The sequence below is a fragment of the Cydia amplana genome, chromosome 15, assembly GCF_948474715.1.
Source record: "Cydia amplana chromosome 15, ilCydAmpl1.1, whole genome shotgun sequence".
Lineage (NCBI taxonomy): Eukaryota > Metazoa > Arthropoda > Insecta > Lepidoptera > Tortricidae > Cydia > Cydia amplana.
This window is the reverse complement of record NC_086083.1, coordinates 1,081,975-1,094,274: the sequence shown is the minus strand read 5'-3', so window position 1 is coordinate 1,094,274 and position 12,300 is coordinate 1,081,975. Positions and strand designations below refer to the sequence as shown.

Genomic DNA, 12,300 nt, shown 5'->3' with positions numbered 1-12,300 from the left:
GCCGGACGCGTAAGTACATACGATTACAATAAATAGAATTGCCACAAACAATCAAGCAGATACAGAAATCATTTGAACGAGTGTCGAGTGTCGACGGAGTGTCGTAGACAATTTTACCAGTGTCCCCCGAGTGACGCGATATCAAGCGGCGTGAAAAAAAGGAGAAACGACACACTTGAGTACACAGCCTGAACTGCCTTGCGTACCGCCGCGGTCAAATGCACCAATGGATAAAAATTATAACCCGGATATGTCGCTTTTATATTTTATCGTAGACGTCCATGACAACGGCAGGTTTTACCATCGCAATAAAGCAGGGGACTTAAACGTATGAGATTTTATGTAGACTCTTCTATTACTGCGAACGGTTATGGTATGAAGGTACTACCTCTACCCTCCATACCGTAGACGTCAATGTCAACGTTAATGTATAAAACGACATACATTTTGGTCCCTCACTTTATTGTGACGATAAAACATATCGTTGTCGCGGACGTCCGTGGTAAAGTATAATTAAGCGATTATTAACTGAGTAAAATCTTTGAAACAAATAAAAATGTATGATAACAATTTTCAAAACATGTAGGTCAAATTACTGTCATTGAATTACGTCAACTTATCCCAATAACAGAGCTTTGATAGACTCTTTTGTTAGGTTTATGTATATAAGTACGAGGGGTGTTCAATATATTCTCGGTATGAGAATGAAAACAAACAAGTACGAAAAGTTTGATATTTTTATTTTTCAATATACTCCCCCCCTATGTTCATACACTTAAAAGATCGATCAATTATTTTTTTTAATCCTGCATAAAAATATTTTTTATCTTTGGTGTAAAAATGCTCCTCCACTGCCGCCTTCAATGCTTCATCATCGGAAAATTTATTTCCACGCAGATCCTTTTTAAGATTGGGGAACAAAAAGAAGTCGCTGGGGGCTAAGTCCGGACTATACGGTGGGTGAGTAACAGTTTCAAACCCACATTCAACAATAGCTGCCTTGGCAATATGAGCAGCATGGACGGGGGCGTTGTCATGCAGAAGCATAACACCTTTGGTTAACTTTCCTCGCCTCTTTTCTTTGATTGCATCCTTTAATTGACGTAGAATGTTAGCGTAGTACTGTCCTGTGATATTTACACCTTTTTCTTTATAATCGATCAGTAATACTCCTTCACAATCCCAAAATATCGTGGCCATGACCTTGCCAGCTGAAGGGATGACCTTGAACTTCTTGGGATGAGCTGAACCCTTAATGTGCCACTGCATGGACTCTTGTTTACTCTCTGGGTCATAATGATGAACCCAGGTTTCATCTCCAGTAACTATTCTTTGCAGCACCTCATCAGGATTTTCACCGCACAGGTCAATAAAATCGGAACAACAAGCTACACGCATGTCTTTTTGAAGCCGAGTCAGCATTCGCGGAACCCATCTTGCACTTACTTTTGACATATTAAGATGGTCATGGATAATATCATGTACGGTACCAATAGAGAGATTGGTTACTTGTGCTATAGATTTTACCTTCACTCGACCATCTTCCAATATAAGTTTTTCCACTTTATCAATATTTTCTTGTGAAGTAGCTACTACAGGCCGGCCAGGTCTAGGGTCGTCTTCAACACTCTCCCTTCCACGTTTAAACTCGCTTGACCACTTTTGAATGGTAGATAAAGAAGGAGCAGACTCACGGTAAACACAATCCATTTCCTCTTTTATGGTTTTTTGATTTTTACCCTGTTTTGTCAAGAATTTTATCACGCATCGATGTTCTAATTTAGTTAACATTGTCAATTCCCACATGATGTTCATGTTTGTTCAGCAATTGCAAAAAAACAAAAGAACATCTCGGTTCGAATTATACTTTTTTTTAATGTCAATGAATAAACCTTAGTGGCCAGTAACGAAAGAAATTTTAGAAGAGGTTGTAAGATATCAATACCGAGAATATTTTGAACGCCCCTCGTAGGTAGCAATGAAGTCATGGTACACTATATGAAAATTGCAATCACGAAAATGTTATAAGAAGATTATTCCCTATTATTATTCACAACGACGTTGTGAATAATAATGAGTAAGAATCGTGAAAGTTTATATCAGTTATTATTCCCTACACTGTTCCATTAAATTCATCAATTTTGACAGCGACTGTACAAGGTACCTACTGACTGAAATTTCTAACAATTCGAATTTACATAATATGTATATGTAAATACCAATATAAATTTTCTTAAACATTAGTGCGATAAAGCAAATAAAACTTAAAAGGCGAAGGAAATGGCGTAAATACTAAATAAATCGGATACGATACTATGAATGAAGGATAAAGAAGTATAATGAATTAATATGTGTCTTAGATGTAGTATGTACTCTACTACATAACAGGATGCTTACATACATAGTGCACATTACTCGTCTAACTGTAACGTTTAAAATAAATAGAAATATGTACAGGTTCAGTTATAGTCGGATTAGTTGGAATACGAATAAATAGACAAGGTAGGTTTCAGAATCTATGGTAAAATAAAATACATCTATTTTCATAATTCATGCGCAAAGGTATTGAATATTCCTAATACCCAAAGATGTGTCGATGCACTTCCGAAAAAAATCCATAAACATACATCTGCAGTCAGCAGCAGAGGTTACTAAGCGGGCGAGGTGTTCAAAATCACCTTGACACGCTCTTATTCTCTTATCAATAAAGTCACGTCAAGATAATTTTGAACACCTGGCCTGCTTAGTAACTTTTGTGCTGCTGACTGTACCTAAATTGAATCGCAATACGCCGTCGTCGAACAAGCGGTTTCGCATCTTTATACCTAGGTTTAGTGAAATTAATGCACCTTAGCCGCTCTGTCATTTAAAAAGAGTACAAAAAAAAAGAATATTTCTGTTGCACAAACGATCAGCCACCGACGTTGTTTTTATTTACTTTCTGACTTTGATCTGTTGCGATTATACCGTCTTTGTTGTATTTGTTATTTTAAAAAACGTGATGTTACCGAGATTTTTATGACCTACGCAAAGAACACGATAAAACAACGAAACATAATCCATGCCCCAGTACGGATAATAATATGATGATTGACAATAAATCTGCCACGTCACTAAGCCATGTTATTTACTCGTAGCTTATACGAGAAGATCTCTTAATTCATCATGTATCATCTCATTTAGTCGCGATCAAGTTAACAAATGATTTTTTTAAGAAACATTATTTTATTTGTAGACTTGTCGAAATATCCGAAATATATGTCGAAAGGTCTTCCGTTATCCTAAATGGTTTGGTCGTCTGCTGCTCTGTTTTGCTAAATTAATCACAAATAATAACAAAAATCTAACACTACATCTTCAAAACTCGAAGTTTGACATCAAGTCGTGCGCGTGGTGTGGTCAAAGTATGTCGTGGTACTTGGACACCACAACGATTATGTACGCATGTTTGCTTTAGATTGCGCGTCGAAGTGACGCAACTCATGCAACGCTCGCGTAAAGCGCGCAATCTACAGCAAACATACCACTCGCGACAACATCTTCAATACAGAGTTTCCATCATACCGTGATCGTGGCCATGGTGTGGCCTGCGCGCGCACTCCTGCGCCGCATGCGCGGGCGGCTCGAGTATGTCGCGGTACTTGGACACCATGAGCACGGAGATGAAGTACACGATGGCGAGCGAGAGGAACTGCGCCTGTTTCGTCTCTTCCTGGAATAAGGTAAAATCCACAGATTATGAATGGCGCCAAATGTCAGGAGACCAAAAGCAGCGTAGTCTAATATCGTTCTCGAAGTAGGAGAAAATAATTTAGAGATAGGAGATAAGAATTTATAATGTTACTAAGTTTCGTTGTTGGTGTATCGTCGTATTTTTGTATGCTTGGCTTTTTCCTATGGTCCAATAACCTTTAAGCCATGTCAAACTCTCATTTTGATATCAGTATGATGTCATTTTATTATCCTGCAAGAATGTACGGACAAGTACCTACGACGAGCGAAAAGCACGCGCAAATGATAACTAAATGGCATTATTTATATATTCAAATGTTAAATGTACGTTCGAATTGGTCTCCTTGCGTATATCTAATATACACTTAACTATACAAACAGAAACGCATTTAACTGACGACTATTGTATCATTAATTCATTAACATTATCATCCCTATAGATGATAGCGTACATCATTCGTTTCAGCAGGCTAGAGGAAGAATAAATAAAAGGCACCAAAACACCAAACTCCAAATGATCAACACAAACTACGACGTATACGGACGTAATATACGGTACGTAGGACCAGGAGAAAAGAAATAGTTAAGACGTTTAAAACGAATAGATGAAGATTTGAAAAAAAGGACCAACCAAAAAAAGCATAATGGGATTAGAGCCTTTTGTTGTTAATCATTGAACTGGAACATACCACCAGGGTAATATAAATGCAGAAGAGGAATAATATGAGAACCTTTAAGGGCTCGACTTCAAAATGGTGTCCAAGAATCAGACAGAAGTCCGTGCCATAGAACTGTCAAACTAATAGACACAATATAGTCGAGGTAACGTAAATCGATTATGCATTTTGTGAGCGTAATCTGTTGGAATCATCTTAATAAGATGCATTATGGAACCGCACAAGACTAGGAGAAAATAACTAAGAAAGAGAAAAGACGCAAAAGGGCAAACATTGTCAAAAAAATGTTTCCACCCACACACAAAAAAGGGTCGTAAACAGGTAGACGAAAGACAGAAAAGGGAGTTATTATTTAAATTTATGTTCAAAAGGGCATCCTACCAGGATATGAGGACACTCATGGAGCAAAATTAAAAATGATAAACGCTACAAAAAATCTCATCCTTCTACTGAGAACACACATGTAACTCGAACTTGCTTAAAGATCATGGACCTTGGCTACTAGCAATAAGGCTTACAAATTGACAGTTAATAGTGAAGATGATGGTAGGTATACTATTCTATCAGCAAATCAAACTCATGACGTAAAACTTCTCGTTCACACTTGCGTGATCGTAGCAGGAATGAGAGAGATAGTATGACCCCGATCCTCAGTTTCTGCGGCTACTATAACTGGAGACGTTAAAATTTGAACCTTAACACCATTGAAATAAAAATCATATTTAAACTTACCACATCTCGATAGATGACGGCCCGCAGTCGGTTGACGTCCATATCTTGAAGTAGCCTTTCTGGGTCTTTGACAGGACTCGAAGTGTCCGCCAAGCTTGCGACCACGCTCTATAAGCATTCACAAAAAATGTAAATAAAACAAAATAATGGACACTTATTGAAAATCTTGATTACGGTTGTTCTTATGAAGTTAGTGATTAACATGTAAGAGTATTTTGAGGTGCTGTCTTTAGCAATAGTTACCATTTAATTTTTTTCCGCGATATGTTTTTTTTTATTAAATATCTCCTTTCCACAGATCAAAGAGTTACTGATTGTACATATACTGATTGTACAAGAGTTGTAAAATCTAAGAAAGAATCGCGCTCCCGAGTTTCACAGCTGAAGTAGATGGCGTTGTCTTTTGAAACATTGACGTTTGACATTCAGTTACCGTATTGTACGGAGCCGTACGGACGGAGCCTACATAAATTATCCCATTCTAGCATGATCGAAGCACGATTTTGCTTAGAGATTCCAACTCTTGTAAAATTAATTAAGATTTTGATACCTATTGAGGCAATAATGGGACAAAACAGATGATGACATTAAATACTGGTGTGAATTTTAATGACAAATCAAAAAATAATATAAAACAGATATGTCATGCTATGAAGAAGTCTAGATTGTGTCTTGAAACAATGATGTTTTTAATAAGCATAGATAGATGATAGAATAGAATCTTTACCATGCAAAGTGCAGCGTGTGTTGTGTCGATTGCAACAAAAAATTGATGCACCTATCCACTTATCTATATCGTATTTTAAAGCTTGTGCAAGGTGAAAAGCATTATCCACATTGTATCTTAAAAAAGTACCTATTCGAAAGACACCCCACTGTTTAAAGAAGCCCAAAAATGTATTATTAAAGCCAAATTTATGGGTTTGGCGTTACCCCCCACCGTTACTCGAAATTAGCCCGAAAGAAATCAATTAGTGAAACCAAATGTACCAGGCCGACATGAAACTGTAGGAGCTTAACGCTCAAAACTCAGCGGCCATCATAACTTTGAGCCGCGTCGCGTTCTGATTGGCGGTTATAAGTGTTATAACAGGTAGTAACTACCCTGTGAGAGTGAAAAGTCAGTATATTACCTTGGGCGAAGAGTCGCCTTGCCGCGCGGCGCGGGCGGCCGCGTATCGCTGCCGCTCCTTGCACTCGAGGCAATTGCGCACTGCACACGTGCACACCTACGCACACACATACGTCTAGACGACGAGTCTAGTATCGCTAGTCTAACGCTATACGATCAACTAGAAGTGGTAGAAGAATGCCAAAATCAACAGCCACTAGAATATACTCGTAATTGTGAACTCCACAGACCTTGCAATAAATCGCATGCGATTTTCAATAATTGCAACAATTCAATCGATCGATTAAAAGCCGCAAACCGCATGCAAATCGGCTACGTCTTTAGAGCCCATAAGACAATGAATCCATGATTGAATACTAAAGTCTGGGAAACAAATTTGTCACTAGAATAATGCCCAAATATGGAACATTTTGGCGCGTATTATCATGATTCTTATTTTGCTCCTTTTTCTACTGATAAAATTAGCTTGTCTATAATCGGGTATTTCATGAAATGCCGACTTGGAGAAATGAAGTGATAGTTATTAACTTATTACTGTATTCCAGAAAATACACAGGGCAAGGAATATGAGTTTGGCATTCAAAGAAAGTTTCAAACGAAATCTAATAAACAAAACATTTGAAGTACATAAGTATATAGTTTACTACGATAACTTGCTCTATAATTCTATTAATATACTATTAACTCGACTATTTACAAGAGAAGTAAGTTCTGTCTAAACTATTACGTCATTCTTTCTTTAAGAGAGGGAAAATCTTAAATAAATATTTGTCAGCTGTGCCCTATAAAATATAAATATGTTATTATAAAATTCAATGTCAAAGTACTAGGGTAGCAAAGCTAAGAAGGAGTTCTCACCAGTCTAAGGCACTGGCGGAGGATCCCGCCGCTGGACATGTTCTTCTCCGCCTCAAGCTCGGCGAAGTTGAGAGCGCTGGCGAAGATGAGCACATCGGCCATGCTGACTAGTCTTTGTAGGAATGTCACTGCCACTTCTACTGGCATGCCTTGTGTGGGCTCTATCACGTCGAGTTCATTCTGTTGAAGAATTGCGTATGAATCGTATTTTCATAGAAAAACATTTTTGGCTCTAACAAAATCCCATCCGAAATTTTCAGTAAGTACGTTGCAGTGAATTTATTTGACAGAATTGCAACAATTAGTAGAAATATGTGTGTGTGTGTGTGTGTGTTACTTATTTGCTAGAAAGGCGATTTAAAAGCCATATCACGTCTAAATTACGGATTTAAGACAAAAGGCCCCAATAAGAGCCTTGTGGAACGCCACAAAAAATAATAATGAATTATGTAAGTGCAAAAAGTTTAAAACTGCTACATCTAGATACCTATCGGAGAGATTTGTATTTGTATGGAGAACGCTAAAGAACAAAAAACTGAAGGTACCCTGGAAGACCTATGCCAGGAACTAATGCCCCTGATGGTAGGTGCGGAAGACTCTGCCCAAACATCGGAGCAAGCCATGGAGGGAGTGGAGAGCGCCGACACGGTTGAAAGGAGCGATACTTATTGCCCAAACAACCCAACGGAGGCTCCCAACCCTGAAACACGTAAGTCCGTCAAGAAATTGGCGGGCTCTGCGAAGGGCCGCTACAAAGCTCTTAGAGGACTGGGAATTGCGCATGAGGAGGCGCTACAACTGTCCGCAAAGAGCTTCGCGGAGCTTAAAAAGATGGGGCACAAGTTCGGGTCCACACACTCCAGACCTGAACCAAAATCGACCAAACGGCCGCGTTCGGAGGAGAAGTCACCGCAGGGTAACATCTGCAAGAACCCAAGGGTGACTGTGACCCCCCCAACCCAACCCCAACCGCCACAACCCTACAACGAGGTCCTCAGCCAAGTCCGAGTCGGAATCAAGGACTCCAAGCCGATGAGTGTCGCGCAATTGGAGACCCTCTGCAACACCATCTTGCAAAAGATTGTGACTCTGGAGATGGACGAGGGACCAAAGTTCAAGGGTTACGCATACAAGCCAGGCTGGTTACTCATCACCTGTAGTGACCAAAGATCAAAAGCCTGGCTTGAACAAATAACACCTTCCCTAAAACCGTGGCCGGAAGCCAACCTCGGGGTCATCCCTGAAAATGAGCTTCCCAAGCCTAATATAGGGATGGTGTTTATCCCAGAGATAGACGACTCCAAGGTAAGACAGTCGCTATCTCTACTCTATGCACAGAACCAGGGGCTGTACACAGAGTATTGGAAGATTCTCCACACCAAAGTCGAGAAGAGTGGGGTTATGGTAACCCTATCTCTAGACGACATGTCGGTGAAGAGTCTACAAAAAAAGGGCCTAAAGGCAAACTTAGGTTTCCGGGAGGTCCAGTTTCGGCTAAAGGGCCAACCAAAGACCCAACAGCCAGAAACTCAACCGTCCCAAGACCCACCACCGCAAGATGCAAACCCTACTGTACCCACCACCCTATCCCAAAAGCCTGCCCGAAAGGTGCCTACAGGTCCAAAACGGGCGGCTTCCTCAACATCCAATCCCAAACCAGGACCATCGGGCTTGCAGCGGTTTCTCGCCAACCGGGGAGGATCCAGGGGCAACAACCGCCCAAGGGGTAAAGGGGACAGAGGGGGCCACCAAGGGCGCACCAGTGCCCACCGCGGTGGCAAATAAAAACGACGCAATCGAGGGTAGGGGGGTGATGTTCCTCCAGGCCAATCTCCACCACGCCATAGCGGCCACAGCGGTCTTAGAAAAACTTTTTGGCGAAAATGGCCTGGACATCGCCCTCATACAAGAACCATGGATCAACACCAAGTCCATGGCATCAGGACTGAACAGAGCAGGAAAGGTACTAATCTACGAAAAAGGAACCAAACCGAGAGCCTGCATCGTATTTAACAAAAATATTAACTTCTTGCCTGTTACAGAACTATGCAGTGAAGATCAAGTAGCTGCCTACGTCGATCTCAAAGGGAGAGGAGCACTCAAGGTAATAGTCTGCTCCGCCTACCTGCCCGGAGAGAAGCAAGACCCCACAGAAGAACTGACTAAAGTGCTAGAGTACGCTCAGGCACAAAAGGCGGAACTTATTGTGGGATGTGACGCCAACGCCCACCACACCATCTGGGGGAGCACTGGAATCAACAAAAGGGGTGAGTTACTATCCCAATTCATCTTTACCAATTGTCTGCACTTGTTGAATAAGGGCAACACGCCCACCTTCGTAACTAGAGCTAGGCAAGAAGTATTAGATATAACCTTCGCTACTGAAAAGGCGGCAAACTGCCTAGCCGACTGGCGGGTCAGTAGCGAAAACTCAATGTCGGACCACAGACATATTTTGTTCAGTGTTAAAGGCTCTCTAGGTAGGGAACCACTCACACGCAGGAATCCAAAAGAAACGTCATGGGAAGCCTATAAGGCAGACCTCGAAAACCGTCTAAAGGATGTCCCAAAATATGTAAAAACACAAGACTCTCTCAACATGGCAGTTAACTTATTATCTGAAGGCATACGTAGGGCCTACGAACAAGCCTGCCCGCTGAAAGAGGTAAAAACTACTAACAAAACGACGTGGTGGAACAAAAAGTTAGAAAACCTTCGCAGGTCCACACGTCGCATATTCAATCACTCGACCACGCCGAATGGGTGGGAAAGGTATGGTAAAGCGTTGACTGAATATAATAAACAAATCAGGAAAGCAAAAAGAAGGTCATGGAGAAGGTTCTGTGAAGAGATTGCCCAAACTCATAAAGGTGCGAGAATTCACAAAATACTCTCCAAGACACCAACCAACTATCTTGGTCTCCTCAAAAGGCCAGATGGCACATTTACGAACACAGAAGAGGAAACTCTGGACTTGCTCAGAGGCACCCACTTCCCCGGTTCGTACTCAACCAGTAATACACAACTTTGCGCCCAAAGGAACCCTCGAATCCACAGGGTACGCAATATCGACTGGAATTTGGCAACTAACATCTTTAGACCAAACAAAATTAAATGGGCATTGGGAAAATTTAAACCATTTAAATCAGCGGGAGAAGATGGAGTGTTTCCGGCGCTTTTACAGCAGGGACAAGACCTCCTCCTCCCACATCTGGCCAGAATATTCCGAGCAAGCTTCTCGTGGGGAATTATACCAGATAAATGGACTCGGATCAAGGTACGCTTTATACCAAAGGCAGGGAAAAAGGACTACTCACAGCCTAAATCCTTTAGACCGATTAGTCTAACATCGTTCCTACTCAAAACGATGGAAAGAATCATTGATCAGCACATTAGAGCCAAATACCTTGTGGAAAGACCACTAAGCGTAAATCAACATGCTTACCAAAAGGGAAAATCTACGGAGACTGCCCTACTTGACCTGGTTGACAAGGTGCAGAAAACCCTAGAGGACAAGCAAACCGCTCTATGTGCGTTCCTTGATGTCGAGGGTGCTTTCGACAATACGCCCACAGAGACCATACTTAATGGTATGAAATCAAAGGGAGTAGACGAAACCACCACCAGATGGGTACATAGCATGCTCTCCAATAGAGTAGCCACTCTAACCCTCAATACTATAGAGCATGAATTTTATACCACAAAAGGGTGCCCACAAGGAGGCGTTCTATCCCCACTCTTATGGACCCTAGCAGTGGACCAACTTCTTGCAATCATGTCAGGCCAAGACTATGACACACAAGGATATGCCGACGACCTTGTAGTCATCGTCAAAGGCCCTTGCCTCCACACGATATCGAACATAATGCAGGGAGCTCTAAACACCATATTCAAATGGTGTCGAGAAAATGACTTGTCCATTAATCCGAGCAAGACCGTGATAGTACCATTCACAAGAAAACGGAAGCTCGAAAAGCTCACAGAACCAAGACTTAATGGACAAATAATATCATTCTCAGACGAGGTCAAGTACCTAGGGGTCACTTTCGACCAAAAGTTAACTTGGAACCCTCACCTGAGAAACATCACACAAAATGGCCATGTGGTCATGCTGTCGCATGGCAGGAGCAAGATGGGGCATAAGACCCAAAATTGCTATGTGGTTATACACAGCTGTAGTGAGGCCAATTATCACCTACGCTTCCGCAGTCTGGTGTAACAAAACCAGCCAAAAGACAGCAATAGACACATTAAACAGCCTGCAACGCACGGCTTGTTTAACAGCAACAGGCGCCTTCTCCTCGACGCCGGGGGCGGCCCTAGATGCACTGCTGGACATTATACCACTCCACTTGCAGGTGCAAAAGGAGGCCAAGCAGTGCATCTACAGAGTCTGCACGCTAAACAGGCCAAAATGGCGCTCTCAAGCATTAACCAAACTAAAGGCCTGGGTTTTTGCAAATAGAACCCTTAGCATGCCCACAGATGACACGCACACTCAATGTCACTTCACTAAACTGTACACAGTAGAAATACCTCCTAGAGACAAATGGTCTAACGACCAAATGTTCGTCGAAGAGGGAAGCCTCAATTGGTATACGGATGGTTCCAAGAAAGGCAATGATGTAGGATGCGGGATCTATGGTGAGAGACCTAAGCTCAGAGTTAGCGTCAGCATGGGCACACAGGCCTCAATCTTCCAGGCAGAAGTCTTCGCCATCAACAAATGTGCGGAGATCAACCTGGATAGAAACCTGAGACACCAGCATATCTACATCAACTCAGACAGCCAGGCTGCTCTGCTGGCACTAGAATCTCTTGAGTCAAACTCAAAACTAGTCCAGAACTGTAAATCAAACCTAAATGCACTGGCTAACTCCAACAAAGTCATACTTAGATGGGTACCAGGGCACTCCGACATTAACGGAAACGAAGAAGCGGATGAACTTGCTAGGAAGGGCGCAGACACACCCCTGGTCGGCCCAGAACCGTTTTGTGGAATCACAAAACGGGACGCATATTCTCTGCTCAACAACATGGAAAAAGCGAGAGCAATCGATTGGTGGAAGTTCGTCAGAGGACAAGAACACTCGAAAGCTCTAATCAAAGGGTTCAACAGCAAAACTGCTAAGGAGCTTCTAGGGCTCAAAAGACACAAAACTTGCGCGG

The 12,300-nt window shown here is 41.8% G+C and overlaps 1 protein-coding gene across 1 annotated transcript in view; it reads right to left on the bottom strand.

The window, feature by feature from the left end:
* The window catches only part of LOC134654758 (neurobeachin-like), a 336,665-nt gene that overhangs the window by 210,046 nt on the left and 114,319 nt on the right, over nt 1-12,300 (bottom strand). Inside the window, exons 21-24 of the mRNA XM_063510228.1 lie at nt 7,132-7,311; nt 6,275-6,370; nt 5,142-5,249; nt 3,565-3,712 (exon numbers count right to left, since the gene is read on the bottom strand). Coding sequence (XP_063366298.1) covers nt 3,565-3,712; nt 5,142-5,249; nt 6,275-6,370; nt 7,132-7,311 — 532 coding nt within the window. The remainder of the gene's footprint in view (nt 1-3,564; nt 3,713-5,141; nt 5,250-6,274; nt 6,371-7,131; nt 7,312-12,300) is intronic.